The sequence below is a fragment of the Corythoichthys intestinalis genome, chromosome 12 (assembly GCF_030265065.1).
Source record: "Corythoichthys intestinalis isolate RoL2023-P3 chromosome 12, ASM3026506v1, whole genome shotgun sequence".
Classification (NCBI taxonomy): Eukaryota; Metazoa; Chordata; class Actinopteri; order Syngnathiformes; family Syngnathidae; genus Corythoichthys; species Corythoichthys intestinalis.
Genome location: NC_080406.1, coordinates 40,578,219 through 40,595,717, shown reverse-complemented (window position 1 = coordinate 40,595,717; position 17,499 = coordinate 40,578,219). Strand labels below are relative to the sequence as shown.

The window sequence follows — 17,499 nt, the reverse complement described above, 5'->3', positions numbered from 1 at the left end:
TATTCATAACAAAAAAACAAAACAAAACAAAAAAAAACTTCCTCAAATTGCCCCAAAATTTACAGGAAGTCACCACAAATATACAAGAAGTGACTCATGAATGCCCCCAAATCATCAGAAAGTGACCCAAAATAAACAGACATTGTCCCGAAACAACAAAAAGTGACCCGAAAATGCTCCAAAATCACAGGAATTGATCAAAGAACAGGCAGTGCCCCGGAAATGCCATAAAATTAACAGGAAATTATGCAAAAAGCCCCAAAATGTATTGGAAGTTACTCAAAACCAATACAAAGTGACATATAAATAACCTAAAATGAACAGGAAAGTGACCCAAAATTAACTCATTGCTTGCCTTTGACAATGATAGATATGCAAGTCCTTTTTAACTGGGAAGCCTCTCTGTGAATGCTCATCTTTCAGTGTCATTGGTGGCCCTAGTGGTCCAATTTATTTTAACTGAATCAGACATCTAGCTCCGATAATGGCAACCAATGAGTTAATAGGTCCAAAAATACACTCAATTGTCATTAAGATCAAGAGTAGTGCAAAATCAAATCTACCCCATGACAACACATTTCTGCTTACCTTTGGCAGGGAAAAAACAAAAACTGAGTATTGAAACTTTGGCAATCAAATATCATATCCAGTAACAACAATTCAGTATCAATGCTTAGATACTTTTGACAACCCCACCCCACTCACTATTGTATCTGAATGTCTATGTTGGCATTGGCCTGCTGTGATATCTGAGCACCAGCCAATGAGAGTGTTAAGCTGACTGGTTGTTCATTCGTTAGTCTGCATGTTAAGTGACTCGGCTTGAGTTATGGCCATCGACATCTCGTTTGAGAAAGCACTTATGTTTTCGTTGTCGTACTATTTGTTCAATAAAGCGATTGAGAGAGCACCCGGCGGCTATGTCTATCCTTGACCACTTGCTGAGGCATTACTGTAGACATTTTTTCATTAAACTGTATGTAACGTATAACTTTCTCCTAAAGCTTAAGTTGTTTGAGGATTAAACATTTGTGTGTTAGTGCACATATGCATGAATATGCGACATCTCAACAGGCAGGTGTCAAAGTTGGCTCCTCATTTCAGTAGCCGGTCCAAGAATAGACAGCAAGTTCGACAGACAGGAGACTGCGTGTGCGTACGTGCGCGTGCAGGATTGAAAAAAAAAGAACATGTTGATGTGCGAAAGAAGGAGTGAGAGGGCGTGTGTATTTGTATGCAGGAGAGGGAGAGACTACACCCATCACAGTCTGATGAGTGGGTCAGTTTCCCTATTGCTTTTTGGATTACTGCTCCGTGTGATCGCTGGATTTGGGTAGCTGGAAACTTTTAAATTTCAGAGTCTTGTATCTGAAGAAGTACAGAGATGAATGGCCGTGCGATACCGCCTTCTATACCTGAGGATGGTGAAGTCTTGGAATACATTCAACACGGGGAAACAAACGGTTACCATGAAAGGTTTCGGGATGGGGACAGCGGAGAGGCTGAAGTCCCGGTGTCCAAGTCCCAGAGACGGAAGAGTGATGTCAAAGTATATAAGGAGTTTTGCGATTTTTATGCACGCTTGTAAGTACATAGAGGACAAGTACACACCTTGTCATTGCTTGTTGACATTAGGGATGACACTGTTTTCAAATTAGAAACACATCATTGTAAAATGAGATGTGTTATCAACAAAAACTTTTTTTTTTTTTTTTTACAATAATTTGCTGTTCCTGATGCTCAAGCAAGACTTAAGACAGGAATTTATAATAACTTTGATATCGTGATTGACAAGTGATTGATTTCCATCATTATACCATTTTGTTGATTGACATGCTGCTAACCTTGATAAAAGTTCTGTAACATTCCTTGTATATGGCTTGGTGTACATAGATGGATGTGTTGGACCATTTTGTCTTCACTTAAATTGATACAGTTTTCTGTGACCTTGAGAAGTTACAGAATGTGAAGAATTTTGATATTTTACAGAAGCTGGCTCTTACATGCTGGATAGATTTTTTTTTTTAAGTAATTTGTGCAGGGATAGCTTCAAACTGCAGGAATTACATGACACTGAGCGTCTGAGAGTAAGCTATTTTCGTGCCAAGGGGAGGAGTGATTATGCAAAATAGAAAATGCCAGCTGGCATCCTAAGTATGTGTCCATGAATGACATGAGGGCTAAATATAAATGCTATATTTACTGAATGAGGACATGAAGCTATCAGCGGATTTGTTAAAGAGAAATGTTCGGTCCTCACTGTTTTTTGTACTTGGATTCATTTCTGAGTTTATTCCGAAATATAGCACCACTACAACTGACTGAGCACATCTGTGGAAGCGGAATAAGGATGATGTTGACTCAAACAACATTACCAACAAGGACTTGTAGTTGGCTATGCTACTGTTTTTTAATGACAAAAGTCAATTCTGCATGGGGCAATGGCAGGATCAAGGTGGAAATGCCAAAGGGACGGATCATTTCCTGTCACTAATCTTCTGAGGCAAGGCTGATTGTGCACGGTACTTCAGAACATAAGCTATAGAATGTTCAAGAGAATGTGTACTTTTTGCTACTTGATCTTCTTCTAGGTCATACTGTATGACTGATGGACAAATGTGTTTAAATGTCACCCAAGAGTCTGTCTCACCTAGTTTTTATAGTCTAGTAATAAAATGATGACTCCAGTAAAGGATGTTTTCAGCACTAGTGACTATTTATTTCTTTAGTTAGCTGGATACTTAGCTTGGATTCTGTAGACTGAGTGATTTTGTTTTCCGAGACAAGGTATTATCTCATCTCCATTTAATTGGAAATCTTTTTTCATGGACACTTAATTGGGTTTTGGTGCAGTTACTGTATATACTGTCAAGAAAAAAACAATAATTGAATTTAAGATGCTACATCATAAGACATTGGTGTCTAACATGGTATAACAGTGAAACTGCATAATTACAGGTAGTCCTCTGGTTACGACGTACTTGACTTTACGACACTGGAGTCTTGCCCGCCATTTTGTCTCTTATCATTTTTTTTAGTCGCATATCTAATTTTTTACTTCACTTTATAAATATGACGTGTTCTGGCCTCACTAAACGTGAAGTTGTTCAGCTTTACGGACAGCAAACAAGGCAATTTTGCTTTTTAAGCTTTTAACTTCCTTCACTTTTGACAATTTGTAAGGCTGTAACACACATATGTACACTTATGTTCAGAACGACACACATTTTAACAATAAAACACTTGACACAAAACAATTGGTGTTCAAATGTCCGTCTACTCTGATCAGTATGTAATTTTAGTAGATTAAATTAGCCTAATTTGCCTAACAAAAGTCTGCTATCTTAAATGCTACGAATGCTAACGTATTTACAATTCTCATAGCAAATCACTCACACATAACTCCACAAACTAGCTCTAAACTTAATTACAAATGCAACCACAAACACAGTCACTGAAAAAAAACCGTACAGCCTTATGTGGGCCAAACAAATGCGCAGCTATCTTTTTTCCATGTCAGACGTATGAGTCTGCACCTCAGTCATACAAGGTGAAAGTCTAGCCAGACACAATGCTGCCACTAGAGGGCAGTGTATCCTCCATCATTAAACAAAATACCCTACTTTTGGACTTTTAGGATAGTTATTTTGAGATTAATGGGGTCTTTAAGGGTTTAACGGAACTCATTCGTAACCCAGGGACTACCTGTACCTTCAAAAGGCTGATGACCCAATAGTAATTGTCCCTTTATGTGTTAGGATCATGACGGTACTCCCTGGCACTAATTATCTGAATTTTGTTTAATATTTCAGCAACATGGCCAATGCCCTAGCTAACGCCATGTGTGAGCGCTGCAAGAGTGGCTTTGCTCCGGCGGAGAAAATAGTCAACAGTAATGGAGAACTTTACCACGAGCAGTGCTTTGTGTGCGCCCAGTGTTTCCAACAGTTTCCTGAGGGACTCTTCTATGAGGTAAAACTACTTTTCTCTTCATATTGTATTTAAACAAGTGTCCAATATTATAGCTACAGTGGTGCGTGTGTTCTAGTATCTGCTTCTTGAAACTATATTGTTACAGTCGCGTAAATCCAAATATAACTCTAGGATATTGATGTATGTCCTTAAAGGAGTATTGAGTTTTCAGCGTCTACTTACAGTAATAGGGTCTCGCTTTTATCCCTGTTGGCTCATCTCATTGTTCCTCCCACTGATATAGTAAAACTCTTACGACCTATGGTAATGTTCTGCTATTGCATCTGTTCTGAAAATAGCTCATAACTGGGTTTGCCCTAGGCTTTTTTGAAGCTGTGGTGGTGGTGGGCTGCATCGGAGTCGGACAGCCCCACCATGTTGTGCCGCCGCAAACTTGCGTCATATCATGACAAATAAGAGGTTTTTTTTAAAAATTTTTTTAACAACATTTATTTTATCCAAGAAGAACTATGAGAAAGATCTATTAGAAATATTCGACTAATGAAATATTTCGGAATGTGACGGTCTACATTTACAATGGAGTTTTAGGGCCAAATAAAAAAATAATAATAATTAAAAGGACTACGAGATTAGAGTCGTGCTATTGCTATGAGAGAAAAAAAAAGTCGTATTATTACGTAGTGGTAATATAGCTGTAAGCCGCTAGGCCAGACATGTCCAAAGTGCGGGCCGGGGGCCAAATGCGGCCCTTGGTCAAATTTCATCTGGCCCCCAGCCTCTGTCATAAAATCAGTAACATCTGGCCCGCACACAGACTAAATAGATTGGTCAGCAGTACTGCAACCAGAAGTACTGCTGAAGTAGCTTACACACGGAATGCTGCTCCTCATTTACCCACTAAAAGGCAGCAGCACTTTAACCCTTTATTGCCAAATGTATCACATTTGATACACCTAAAATTTCATGATTTTGAGACTAATTTAGAATTTTGACATTTCTTTTTGAAAAAAAAACAAACAAAAAAACGATGGATGCAAGTCAACACATGCATTTGCAGGTTCTATGAGAAAAAAAAACATGATTTAGCATGAGTTATAGATATTAGAGCGTTTATTACACATATTCATTTTGACTTTTCTTTATACAAATTTGAAAAAATGTATTCATTAGGATTCGCTGATAATTGCTTCATGTTGCAGGTATTGAAGGGCTAAGCAACATTACCCCGTGTGACCTATTACTTCCATTTTCTAAAATGACGACAATCAACAAAAAAAAGTTGACTGTGATGGCCAATGCTTCAAGGATAGGTGGAAATTGGACTATTTCTTCACTAAAATATGCAACAACTGTGTCTGCCTCATTTGCAAAGAGACACTCGCTGTTTTTAAAGATTTCAATGTTAGCCAATATTACCAAACAAGACACGCTGACATATACGGCAAGATTACAGGGAAGATTCGCAGTGAGAAATTGAAGCAACTTGGAGCTAGTTTAATTTCACAGCATCAGTATTTCGCAAGAGCCGGAGAGTCGAAAGACAACGCCAAAAAGGCTAGTTGTAAGATTGTTGAAATTATTCAATTTAAAAAAAATAATAAAGCAAATGTGATACACTGAATGGCTTGCTAAAATTTGCTTAAATATATTGTTCTATGTAAAGGACGTCAGCCAAGGTCAGCCCCCCACATTTTTACCGCACCAAATCTGGCCCCCTTTGCAAAAAGTTTGGACACCCCTGCACTAGGCACTTTAAGTACATGCACCTTGGCTGGGAGCTACGACGAAGCATTAGTATAAATCATTCTATGGATAATAATTTGATGTAGATGAGGCAAAATATTAAGGATTTCCTTATTTGTAAAACCGATTCTAAAACACGAGATGCCTTCAATATTGTTGATTTTAACAGAGGCGGCAACGCTTTTACGTAAAGTACGTTGCTGCTTATTCAAATACATTAACCCTACGTAATAATACTTTTATTCTCGTAGTTAAATGAGAAAAAAGTCGGAACTATTACTACGAGAATGAATGTCGAATTAATAGCATGAGAATAAAAATTGTATCATTACGTAGTGCTAATGTCGCTGAATAAGCAGCTATGTAGTTTACATAGCGCGTTGCCGCCTTCGTTAAAATCAACAGTATGAAAGTATCTTGTGTTTTTGAATCGGTTTAACAAATAAGGGGATCCTTAATATTTTGCCTCATCTACATCAAATTATAATCAATAGAAGGATTTATACTAATGCTTCGTCGTAACTTTCAAGTAAGACGCGATGATTCAGGTCAAACACCCGCCATAAAGAACCTAAACATTACTTCAATATCAAAATTGTCATTTTCACAGGCTTAAACCACAATTACATTCATTGACTTGAAATACCTTTTTGTGGATTTTTCTCCCGATTTCCAACTCTGCACCAACGTAGTCAGGCACAAGCTTGCAACAGAAGAACCGATTTGATTTTCAAAATAAAGCGTGTAAAGAGCAATTTGTATTTCACGTGCCATTTCAGACGACTTCTGTCAAATAGTGTGTAAATAATGTAATAATATATATTCATTTAGATGTATTGTTAAATTATAAATTAGAATGTATCTTTAAATCTTAACAGAAAAAACACCATATCATTTGCAAGGCGTGGCAGCTTTTAATTTGGAGTGGTGGTGTGCTACGATCTTTTATGAGCAGGGGAAACCCTGCATAAGTGATGAGACAGTGTCAGTTTCTGAGGAATGTTGTTAAAGTGATCATTTGAAAATTTAAACGTTAATGATGTTTATTGTTGGAAAACATTAACATGATTAGTGTATTCACATAAATACTTGACTGGCACGGCCAGACTGTTCTCCCTGTATTTTTCAAACACTGAGAGAAAAGTCTGGGAACCAGCCCATTAACGGCCTCTCGAGCAGGTACAAAATCAATCGACAAATCAGATTCATTTATTTGCATGACGTGTTCTTAACTAACAACGTCACTCTTGCGCGTCGGAAGTCGTCTCCACAACAACACAGATGGTGAACAGGAGAGCCGAGAATATGTTCCAATCCACGGTAAAATCAGTTTTAAATTACCAAAAACACATCGACACGAGTCATTGACAACAGTCTGTCTCGCGCTAGCCATGTTGAATAAACTCCGCTCTCCTCGTATGTTTACTTCCGCGCGCAAGTCCCTCGTCCTCCCCTCGTCGTTTTACTAACGTCACGTCTGCCCGTCGCTGATTGGTCCACTCCGCTGTCTGTTTGCTGTGGCTTGCTCCGCCCTGGAAATTGTATCCACTGAATGGTGGCCAGACTCAATAGCTGGAACAGCGGTGAGTCTGGTGTACCAGGCAAGTAAATACAATCAGGTATTATAAAAAGTAAATGACACTCAAACAAATACAGTATATAATTTCATAAGTTTGTTAAACTAGTAGTATGTGTGTGTGTGTGTGTGTGTGGGGGGGGGGGCAAATGTTTACAAAAATTAATTCGTCTATTTTATGAATAAATTGTGTTCCTTCAATACGCTAAAATTTGTTTACAGTTTGAAGACCGGAAATACTGTGAACATGACTTCCAGATGCTCTTTGCACCTTGCTGCCACCAGTGTGGTAAGTTTAGAAACCATACTCAAGGGAATTGCAATTGGTCAAAAGAACAAAAAAACATCCAAAGGACATTTTTCTTGCGAGCAAACTTGGCATCTGATGTGTACCTGTTTTAGGTGAGTTCATCATAGGCCGTGTTATCAAGGCTATGAATAATAGCTGGCATCCCGAATGCTTCTGCTGTGACATCTGCCAAGCCGTGCTTGCCGATGTTGGATTTGTAAAGAATGCTGGCAGGTTGGTTTACCTTCTCGGGATGCAATAGTTTTGTTAGCAGTCCTGTTGTTTAATCGGTTGCATTATTCCCGTATCAGGCACTTGTGTCGTCCCTGCCACAACAGAGAGAAAGCACGTGGACTTGGCAAGTACATCTGTCAAAAGTGTCATGCCATCATTGAAGAGCAGCCCCTTCTGTTTAAGAATGACCCCTACCATCCTGATCACTTCAACTGTAACAACTGCGGGTAAGGAACAGGATATACAATCAGATGTAATCCAATCAAACACAAGAGATGCTTATCAAATGTAGCCTTTAAAATGTAATCCTTTCACGTGCAGACACAGAGAGAACTAATTCAGTGTTGTATTGTGTTCATCTTTTCATCAAGTGCAAATACAATTGAATATATTACCTTGACTGGCTCATTAAGTAAAACTTCACCTTCTTGTTTGCAGTAAGGAGTTGACTGCTGATGCCAGAGAGCTGAAGGGGGAGCTTTACTGTCTGCCCTGTCATGACAAAATGGGAGTCCCCATTTGCGGGGCCTGCAGGAGACCCATTGAGGGCCGTGTGGTCAATGCAATGGGAAAGCAGTGGCATGTGGAGGTCTGACCTGAAACCATTTTATTCACTTATTTTATAATACAGGGTTTCCCAAAAATTGACATTGGAAATTTGATGGTGTAACTGCTTATTTGAGACAACTCAACTTCAACAGGATTCAAGCTGAAAATTGAAAAACAAACCCTTAATTTTCTTTTCAACCTATTCAAACAGATAAGAATGACTGTAACTAATTTGACACAGACTTTCATTAAATGTCACCTAAGTTTTTGCTGCATCAAAAAACAAGTTTTAGATAGTTAACTGATATTTTCCTTGATTACGCTGCAAACCTCTTCAACTATTTTTTGTTCGTTTGTGTTTTTTACATGTTGTTCATTCAAGATCATTTAGGCAGGAATTTAGTCATACTTTCAGACTATGAAATGATATCAAGTTTTTGGAACACCCTGTATGTACTGTATATTACCAGTTTAAATTAGCATAGCGATAGACTTCATAATTATTGACGGGACACGGGGCCGATTAATAGGGGGCCTGCATTGTTGGCGTGGCCGTCAAAGCTGACCGAGTGGAATAACAGACAAAGAGCTTTTTTGCGTTGAAAATTATTGTGAATAAATGCTTAAACCCCTCAATTCTTTATAGATATGGACATAAAACAGTCTCGATTCTTGGTTAAAAGCAAAAAACCCTGCAATTAACATGTATTTTATTTTATTTTGCGAACTATGCTGCTACTCAGAAGGCAAATGTAGCGGCAGCCATAGGAAATCAAAGAGCTTTTTCCATTGTAAATTCTTGTGAATAAATGCTTAAATCCCTGAATTCTTTATAGATATGGACAGGGGCGGACTGGTAATCTGTGGGTTCTGGAGGATCACAGAACGGCCGGTGCCCTGAACGGCCGGCGGCCGCCATTCATTATGCATCACTGTTTTTATCCCCCCTATCCTCTGATTATCTACAGTTCGCATCCAATCCGACAGGTGGCAGCAATGCGCCTGGTTTTTCACCGCCAATCTGATAGACTAGGAACGACGAAACCACAGAGTAGCCTTCATTGGTTCCTTCCTTGTGGAAGCAAAATAGCGACGAGTGTTAATGCACAATATGGATGGTGGTGGCAAAAAAACTGAAAAGAGCAGGGTGGCGCGGAGAAGGTTAGAGAAAAAATTAAAGAAACTGGAGAGTGAAGCATTAAAATGTTATAAATCGACAAATATTTTCGCAAGCAGCAGTCTGGCTGCAACGGCCACGTCGGGTAACAACAGCTCAGCTCCCGGCGATGGTGAGAGGGAGCTGCAGCCGCTCTGACGTGCAGACGGTGCTGGGAGAGAGAAAAGAAGAGGGAGGGGGCAACGATAAACTGTTGGAAGTTCCCCAGACAAGCGCAGGGCAAGTAAATTGGGATGAAGAGGGTTACTTGCTCTGTAAACTGGCAATTGTTATCCATCAGGTAGCTACATTTTAAATCAAATAAATGACAATTAAAGGGTTAGTGCCAGCTAGTCGATGTACCCGTTTGCAATCGTGTCAAGTTACAGTATGCTAGTCCTACTATCCCTCTCCTAAAAAAAAATATTTTAGCCGTAAAACAATGTATGCACACGCAGCATAGCAATATTAATTCAGAAGAAATATAACAAAATATTAATAAAATGAATGGTTTTACTTTAAAGTTTAGGTAGTTAAATTGATGTTATATACATTATTAATCATTTATATATCGTTTTGTTTTCTGGTTAATACTTTCCAATGAAGTTTATGTATACAGGATTTGTCTTGAAATGTGTATTGTATTTTCATTGAAATTTATTATTTGTATGGCAAGATTAATTATGGCAGGGGTCTCCAAACCGGTCCTCAAGGGCCGCTGTGGGGCCTGGTTTTTGTTTTAACCGATCGAGTACCGACAGTTTAACCAATGAAGTTTCTGCTAAAACAAGCAGCACCTGACTGCAATCAACTGATTACACTTGTAAGACACCAGATTGGTGCAGAGGTTTTGTCTTGTTTTGCTGGAATGAAATCCTGCGCCCGCCGCAGCCCTATGTGGAATAGTTTGGAGACCACTGAATTATGGCATAAACAATGAAGTCATTTTATAGACAGAGATCTATAGAGATATATTATAATCAATTGGATACGTAAAACTTGCTTTGAAAAATAAATTCTTTCATTTGTTTATTCAGGTTGATCATAGAGCTAGTACAGAAAATGAATCCAACTCCAGTTCAGCCTTGCAGTACTTTGAGCGCCCGTAGTCAGACAGTCACAGTTTAGACACATTTTCTTCATTTTTCTCTCAAAGTGCACGAAATTGGTGCATTTTACAATAAAATGTAAAAAAAAAAAAAAAAATTCTCCCGGGAGGGGCATGTTCCCGGACCCCCCTATGGGGTCTGTGTTTCCCTTCGTATAGCGATTCTTATGGGCTGGGCTGAGTCAAAGTCCAGGGCTGCTTTTTAGTCCCAGTCCGCCCCTGGATATGGACGTAAAACAGTCTCCATTCTTGGTTAAAAGCAAAAAAAAAAAAAAAAAAAAAAAAAAAACCGTACAGTTAGCATTTATTTTACGTAAATACTGCGAACTATGACGTCAGTGCCGTAGCAGCTAATTTCTCCCATTGATTTTTTTCACAATTTTCCAAAATGCATGAACAGCACGAAAAATATAATAATTACCTTGATTTCTCGAACAAATCACTCCCGAGACAATCCTTCCTGTTTGTATGCAGTACAGCTTTCGTACTTTTTCAACTTAAATCCGGCATTAGATCGCTGCGTGCGTGTGTTTGAGAATAACTCTTGATGCTGGATGTGGGCAGGCCCCCTACTTGAAGCCGTGGCGCAGTGTCTGACGGAGGTGACCCGTCAATATACTGTAATTCTGAAGTCTATGGCACAGTATTGTTTTCCAATCATGTTACAGTATATCACTGTTTATGTAGAAAGCTAAAGTTATAGACTTATAGTTGACAGTCATGGTTTTTTTAAAAGATAAATGTATCTTATTTTGTGTTATTTTTGCAGTTTGGTGCTTTTTTTTTTTTCATTCAGATTAGTATATCTTTGCTATTTTGACTTCACTATGTCCACTTATTGTTCCGCTGCATGAATCCAGTCATCCTCTCTCTTTTCACTCTTTATGGCTGTTTTGCTACATTCCCTCCTTTACTCGCAGCACCACGTATGCACTTTGTGCGAGCGCCCTTTTCAGGGCCATCCGTTTTATCAGCGGGGTGGTCACGCTTATTGCGAGACACACTTTGACATGGTGAGGGTTCTAACATTTGGCCTGTTGTCTCTGCTGCACTGATTGCCTTGCCTGTATAAGAAGACTGCACTAATTTACTGTAGTTATTAATTCATGATTAGGTGTCATTTGGAAAGCAATGAAAATCACGACTTTTCCATCTGCTCATAAAAAGCGTTGTTGGCTTGTTATTGTCTGCTACTCATCCACGCTGTCCTTATAAACAAGCACATGATATATGATAGTTACAAGAATCTTTCCATTATTTCCCCATAAAAAGCACTTCGCTCGATCTTTCTTCATTCTTTACTATTTCTGTTCACTCTTATGAAACACTATCAGGACAGGTGGACTGATCCAAACTGTGGCAGTGAGTGAACTGAACTGAAGTCGTGAACTGACTTTATTGCAGAGCTAACTGTGTGTGCTTGGCCTTGGCCGTGTTTGCAGCATTTTGTGTGTGCTAAGTGTGAGAAACCCTTCCTGGGACACCGCCACTACGAACGCAAGGGCCTGGCCTACTGTGAAACTCACTACAACCAGGTAACACATAACAAAATGAAGGATTTTTGGAAAAATGTGCAGTAAGGAATTTGTTAGTCACATTTCTTTACATACCAAGCATTGTCCACTTGAACAAATAAACACAATGGTAAACTAACTTTTTTTTTAGCATGTTGCATAGACTTCACTATCAGTTGACGGGAAACGGGGCGCGGGGCCAATCTGTAGAGGGCCTATTTTTAAAAACTTAAAATTTAAATATTTTCAAAACCAAAGCCACTAGCGACCTAAAACCAAAACAGGCACCTTTCTTAAGCATATACTGTATGAGTCTCCATGAGCAGCGGCATGAAAAATTTAAACTCCTTCCCTCATAAAATCCTGATTAATCATTTTTTGTACAAGTATAACAAAATTTAAAATGGGTAGAAAATTCTCAGATGTTACACTCCATGCACAAACATCATCAAATGCAGAGATAATCACCTATATTTTCAGAATCAATTGCAATATTTAACATATCATATAAGTTTTTGCCCAAAATAGCGACTTTTTAAAAAAATTTATTTAGTGCAATTTTGACATAAGTTTTCAACAGCTAATAGATCACTCAATTTTTCCCTTCAAAAACATAATACTCTAGGAAAGCATGCAGAGTCATCTTAATTTTACTCAACAAAAGCAAATTTACCATTTCTCTATATACAATCACAACTTATTTAGGTTGAATTCCGATGTCACTATTGCCTCTGCACATCTTGCCGACTATCTGACCCTCGTCGTTTTTAGATTGAAATGTTACATAAAATAAAACGCGTAAAAGCTGAATTTCTTTTTGTATGGACACAGAAATGTCTATGTTACTTTTTTTTTGCCAAAAAAAAAGCAGTTGGCCAAAAATTACCGGATTACTTGAATGTAAAGTTACGCTATTGTGTATGGATACGAAATCCAACATGGCGGCCATCACAAAACAAAGAGCTTTATAAGTTAAACATTCTTGTAAATAAATGCATAAGTCCAGGAATTTCTATAGATATAAACGTAAAACAGTCTAGGTTCTTTGTTAAAAGCAAAAACCGGGCAGTTATCCTTCACTTACGTAAATATTTCAAGCTAAAGTTACACTAATGTTTTCCATTCAATTCCCTTTTTTCACAATGTTTCAAAGTGCATGCATGGTGCTATTTTATATAATAATTAACTTCGAAATTACAACTTACAAATGGTCGATTATCGACCAAATCAGTCTTGAGACACCACTGCCTGCTTGTATGCACTAGAACTTTCATCCTGTTTCCACCTAAATCTGGTGTTAGAACGCAGTGTGTGTTTGAGTTTATGACAGTAGAAGCTGCCACGACGCTCTGCCTGGCCCAGCACCCTATGGGAAGCTCGAAGCCGTGGCGTAATGTCTGTAGGAGCTGCCTCGTCAACTGATAGTGAAGTGTATGCATGTTGATGTTTGCATGAATTATGAATGCTGTATTTTGTAATCACTTTGATTGTGGGCACTGCAGCATTTCTAATATTATTATAATTTCCTTCCTTTTTGTAACGTTTAGCTGTTTGGAGATGTTTGCTACCACTGCAATCGTGTTATAGAAGGAGATGGTGAGATTAAATTTTTGGTGCAAGTGTTGAAAGATGGAATGTAATCATTGCTTCTCTCTTGTTTACAGTGGTGTCAGCCCTCAACAAGGCTTGGTGTGTCAACTGTTTTGCTTGCTCTACTTGCAACGCCAAACTCACCCTTAAGTAAGTAACATAGTTTGGCCTCAACCAAATGTTAATGTGTACTGCTACAAGTTATCTGTCCGCCTTTAACTCAGCGGCTGCCATTGACAGCGCAAGACATCCTATTTATTTGAAGTGGGAGGGCTGACATCGGATAAAGAAATGTTCATTCTGGGGCTGCAGCTATCGATTATTTCAACAGTCGATTAATCTATCAACTAGTTAGTTCAAATAATCGAGTAATTGGATTAGGAAGATTTCATGCGTTGCAGAATAATTTTAGGAAATGTAAGACAAAGGCTTGCCATGATTGCACTTTCAAAAGAGCATTAAATGCGAATACAAAAGAAAAAAATCACGGGTGCTTTCTTCAAATTATGCAGAATTTCACTTACGTGTAAAAATACATTAATATACAGTACTTGAGCTTAACCTGAAAACGTATAAAAATAAATAAATAAATGAGGATCTAAGCGCAACAAAAGAACAGTTGGCTGTTACAGTCTGCTAGCTTAGATGCTATAAAATGCAAACTGTTTTTTTTTTTTTTTTTAAACAATGCTCTTAACAAATCATTCAAACAAATATTTTCACAAAAATGGCTAAATATACTTATAAACTCAATTATGAATGCATAAAATATATTAGCTCAAACATAACATTGATATACGATATTTTCTGCTTGCCTGGCTCTGCCAGACTATTCTCCACTGAGAGAAATAGTATAATAATAGCTAGTAATAGCTGGAACAGCGGTGAGTCTGGTGTACCAGGCAAATTTTCTGCGTCCTATATGGTATACTGGGGACGGGTTTCAATAAGCTTTGGCTTCTCCCATCAGCCCTTTTCTTTTCAGGTTGAATTAATTGTAAACACATACAAATGCTGTATGTTTGTTTGGATTTGTCATGCCTGAAGGGAAAATAAATAAATAAATTAAAAATTAAAAAAGTTAATTAAAAACCTACCTTAAGTTGGTCTTAACAGGGAGCAGCTGGATTCAGCCATGTTAAATGATTTATGTCATATTCACTGTCGCCACTAGAGAGCAGTGTATCCAGCCAAATCAATAAAACTAAATGCAAACACTTTTAAAAAATTACTAAAAAAACGTTACAACGCCACTCTAATTACAGTAAACGAATCCTCGAAGCAGCAAAATCTGATTCAAAGCTTTTTTCTAATCGAATTACTAAGTTAATCGATTCATCGTTACAGCACTAGTTCATTCGCTGCTACCCTCGCACTTCAAATGGATTAGATGTCTACTAGTGATAAACAAGAGCCACATGATTGGAGGTCTATCATTGTCAAGGGCAATGAAAGAGTTAGCTTTTTACATATGAGCTTTTTTTACCCGTTTACCCTACTTTGTATCTACCTTTTAATATTTTATCCATGATCTTACCTATGCTTATTTCCTTCTTCTCTTCCTCCATGTTGCTGCTATCTTCTTGTTCTTCCTGTTCTTTTGGGAAACCCTTTGTCCGGGCTTTCAGGGATAAATTTGTGGAAGTGGATCTGAAGCCAGTGTGTAAGCACTGCTATGAACGTCTGCCGGACGACATGAAACGGCGGCTGTCCAAGCGCGAACGCGACTCAAAGGAGAAAAAAAAGAAACCATTGATACCTATGTGTCTGTGATCCTCTCATTTTCTTCTTCACAATTCCGCTGTTCTTCTCTTGGTCAGTTCTTTTCCTTCCTCCTGTCTTTTATGTTTAGTCGCTTCTATACTAATCATGCCACTTTTCAGCTAAAACATATTATGAGTAAAATGTATTATGGAGTTTGTGATAGCAAATCGGACCAAATAACGTGGCTAAAATCGTGTAGTCTAATCCAGGCCTGTGACCAGTCTCTGCCACAAATGCAAGTTAAGATTTAGGTTTTTAGAAAATCTCTATGCTACGCAAACAGGAAAATCAGATCAGTCATATGTTGAAGGGACAGCTTTGTTTCATGGGGCTCTTGTTCTGTCTGGGTCCAGGGGGTAAAGCCTTAATCACTTCCGGCAGCTTTCTTGCCTCCGCTGTGGAAATGCCGGTGAAGTGCCACTGGGTTTGGCACGTGCCTTGTCCAGCCTCTGATTATCTGCTCTGTGTGGGAGGAACACGGGAGTTAATCGAATTAAACGCATTTGACAGAGAAAAGAACCACATCGTACACGTGTATGACAATTACGCCTACAGACATGTGAAAAAGCTGTGTTGTCATGAACTCTTTCACAGCAGTCATTTCATACAAAACAAAATAATAGAAAAATACCGATGACAATAAACAGTGACGTTAATTAGGTTACAGTTTTGCTCATTTGCTTTGGTACATTTCTCAGAACAGAACTGAAATTCTCAAAACTACTTGTTCAATCCTCACAACATGTCGCACACGTATCAAAACAACATGGATTACCTGCAAAAGCCAGTTTTCTGTGCAAAATAAAATCGTTCAAATTAATTTTCTGTGTCAATGAACATGTCAGTGCTGTCAGAATGACAAGTCCTTGTTTCATTGTGTACAGGCAAGACAGTCAGATTGCTTAGTCGTGTTCTCAATTGAACAGTTACTCTGGTGGAAGGCTCTGATGCTGAAGATGGTGTATATAAGTTTTGATGAAAACTGCAAGTTACACCTTTGTGTGCGGGAGATTGATTGCAAGAGACTGGACAAGATTCAGTTTTACACTTTTACTGTTTTTACAACATTTACTATGTCATTGCAATACAGAAAGCAAACGACAGCACTGAGTATCACAAAGAAAAACAAAAAAAACAAAGGCAAAACTAGAAATGTGAACATAAGACAATCAGCACAACTAAACTTCAAACGCTGTCAGGATTATTCCCCCAGTCTGTCTACACATCTTGACGTTCCCCTCTGTTTGGCCACAAATTTTCATCTACCTCCCAACGGATGTCCTCTCTTGCTATACAGCGTGGAGAGAATCTTCTTGAATGCCTTATCCAGCCTCTGCAGGCATCTGCTGTGATGACACTGCATGCTGCATTCATGGCATCCGAGGAGAGTCATCTCATTATGAGGCTGGCGATCATACACTTGCCATCTCCATGTGGAGAAAAATGATTCTATGGGGTTGAGGAATGGGGAGTACAGTGGTAGGAACTTCATTACCATTCTGATGTGGGTTGCAAACCATTCCCTAATTATGTTAGCGTAGTGGAAACTCACATTGTCCCAAACTATTACAAATTTTGGCAGGTTAAAAAAAAGTAACGTAAAATAAGGAATGAAAATGCTCAAAAATAAGCGCACACATGTTCATCCATTTTGCATGTAAAGGCATATGCAATGAAGTAATGACTATATGTTATGGGTGGTGAGACTATTCAATAAGACCCATGATCATCCATTTTGACCATCATGGCAGATGCAACTGATAATGTAATAAACGGCACAGAATTGTACAAAATCATTTGCATGGATGCAGAAAAACATCTGCAACTTGCTCAAAGGAATGAGAAACTGCTTTTTTGATGTGCACTAGTGTGTGATGTTGTGAGGATTGAACAAGTAGTTTTAAGAATTGCAAGTCTGGTTTGAAAAACCTACCAAAGCAATTGAGAAAAACTCTAAAAATGCCATAAAATATCATACTACAGTGGATATAAAAAGTGTTCAAATGACAGGTTTTTATTGTCGTATAAGTAAAATAATTGTAT

At 38.4% G+C, this 17,499-nt stretch overlaps 1 protein-coding gene across 5 annotated transcripts in view; it reads left to right on the top strand.

Moving 5' to 3' along the window:
- Positions 1-17,499, top strand: part of LOC130927366 (LIM and senescent cell antigen-like-containing domain protein 1) — a 38,323-nt gene that overhangs the window by 17,690 nt on the left and 3,134 nt on the right. Inside the window, exons 1-10 of one of the 5 annotated variants that reach the window (XM_057853143.1) lie at positions 1,271-1,584; positions 3,813-3,972; positions 7,475-7,541; positions 7,655-7,775; positions 7,853-8,002; positions 8,214-8,364; positions 12,031-12,123; positions 13,650-13,698; positions 13,767-13,842; positions 15,321-17,483. In XM_057853143.1, the coding sequence (XP_057709126.1) occupies positions 1,385-1,584; positions 3,813-3,972; positions 7,475-7,541; positions 7,655-7,775; positions 7,853-8,002; positions 8,214-8,364; positions 12,031-12,123; positions 13,650-13,698; positions 13,767-13,842; positions 15,321-15,465 (1,212 nt within the window). In that variant the 5' untranslated portion in view covers positions 1,271-1,384 and the 3' untranslated portion in view covers positions 15,466-17,483. Of the gene's footprint in view, positions 1-1,270; positions 1,585-3,812; positions 3,973-7,474; positions 7,542-7,654; positions 7,776-7,852; positions 8,003-8,213; positions 8,365-12,030; positions 12,124-13,649; positions 13,699-13,766; positions 13,843-15,320; positions 17,484-17,499 lie in introns of those variants that run through there. The other 4 variants (XM_057853148.1, XM_057853145.1, XM_057853146.1 and 1 more) reach the window with 4 other exon arrangements.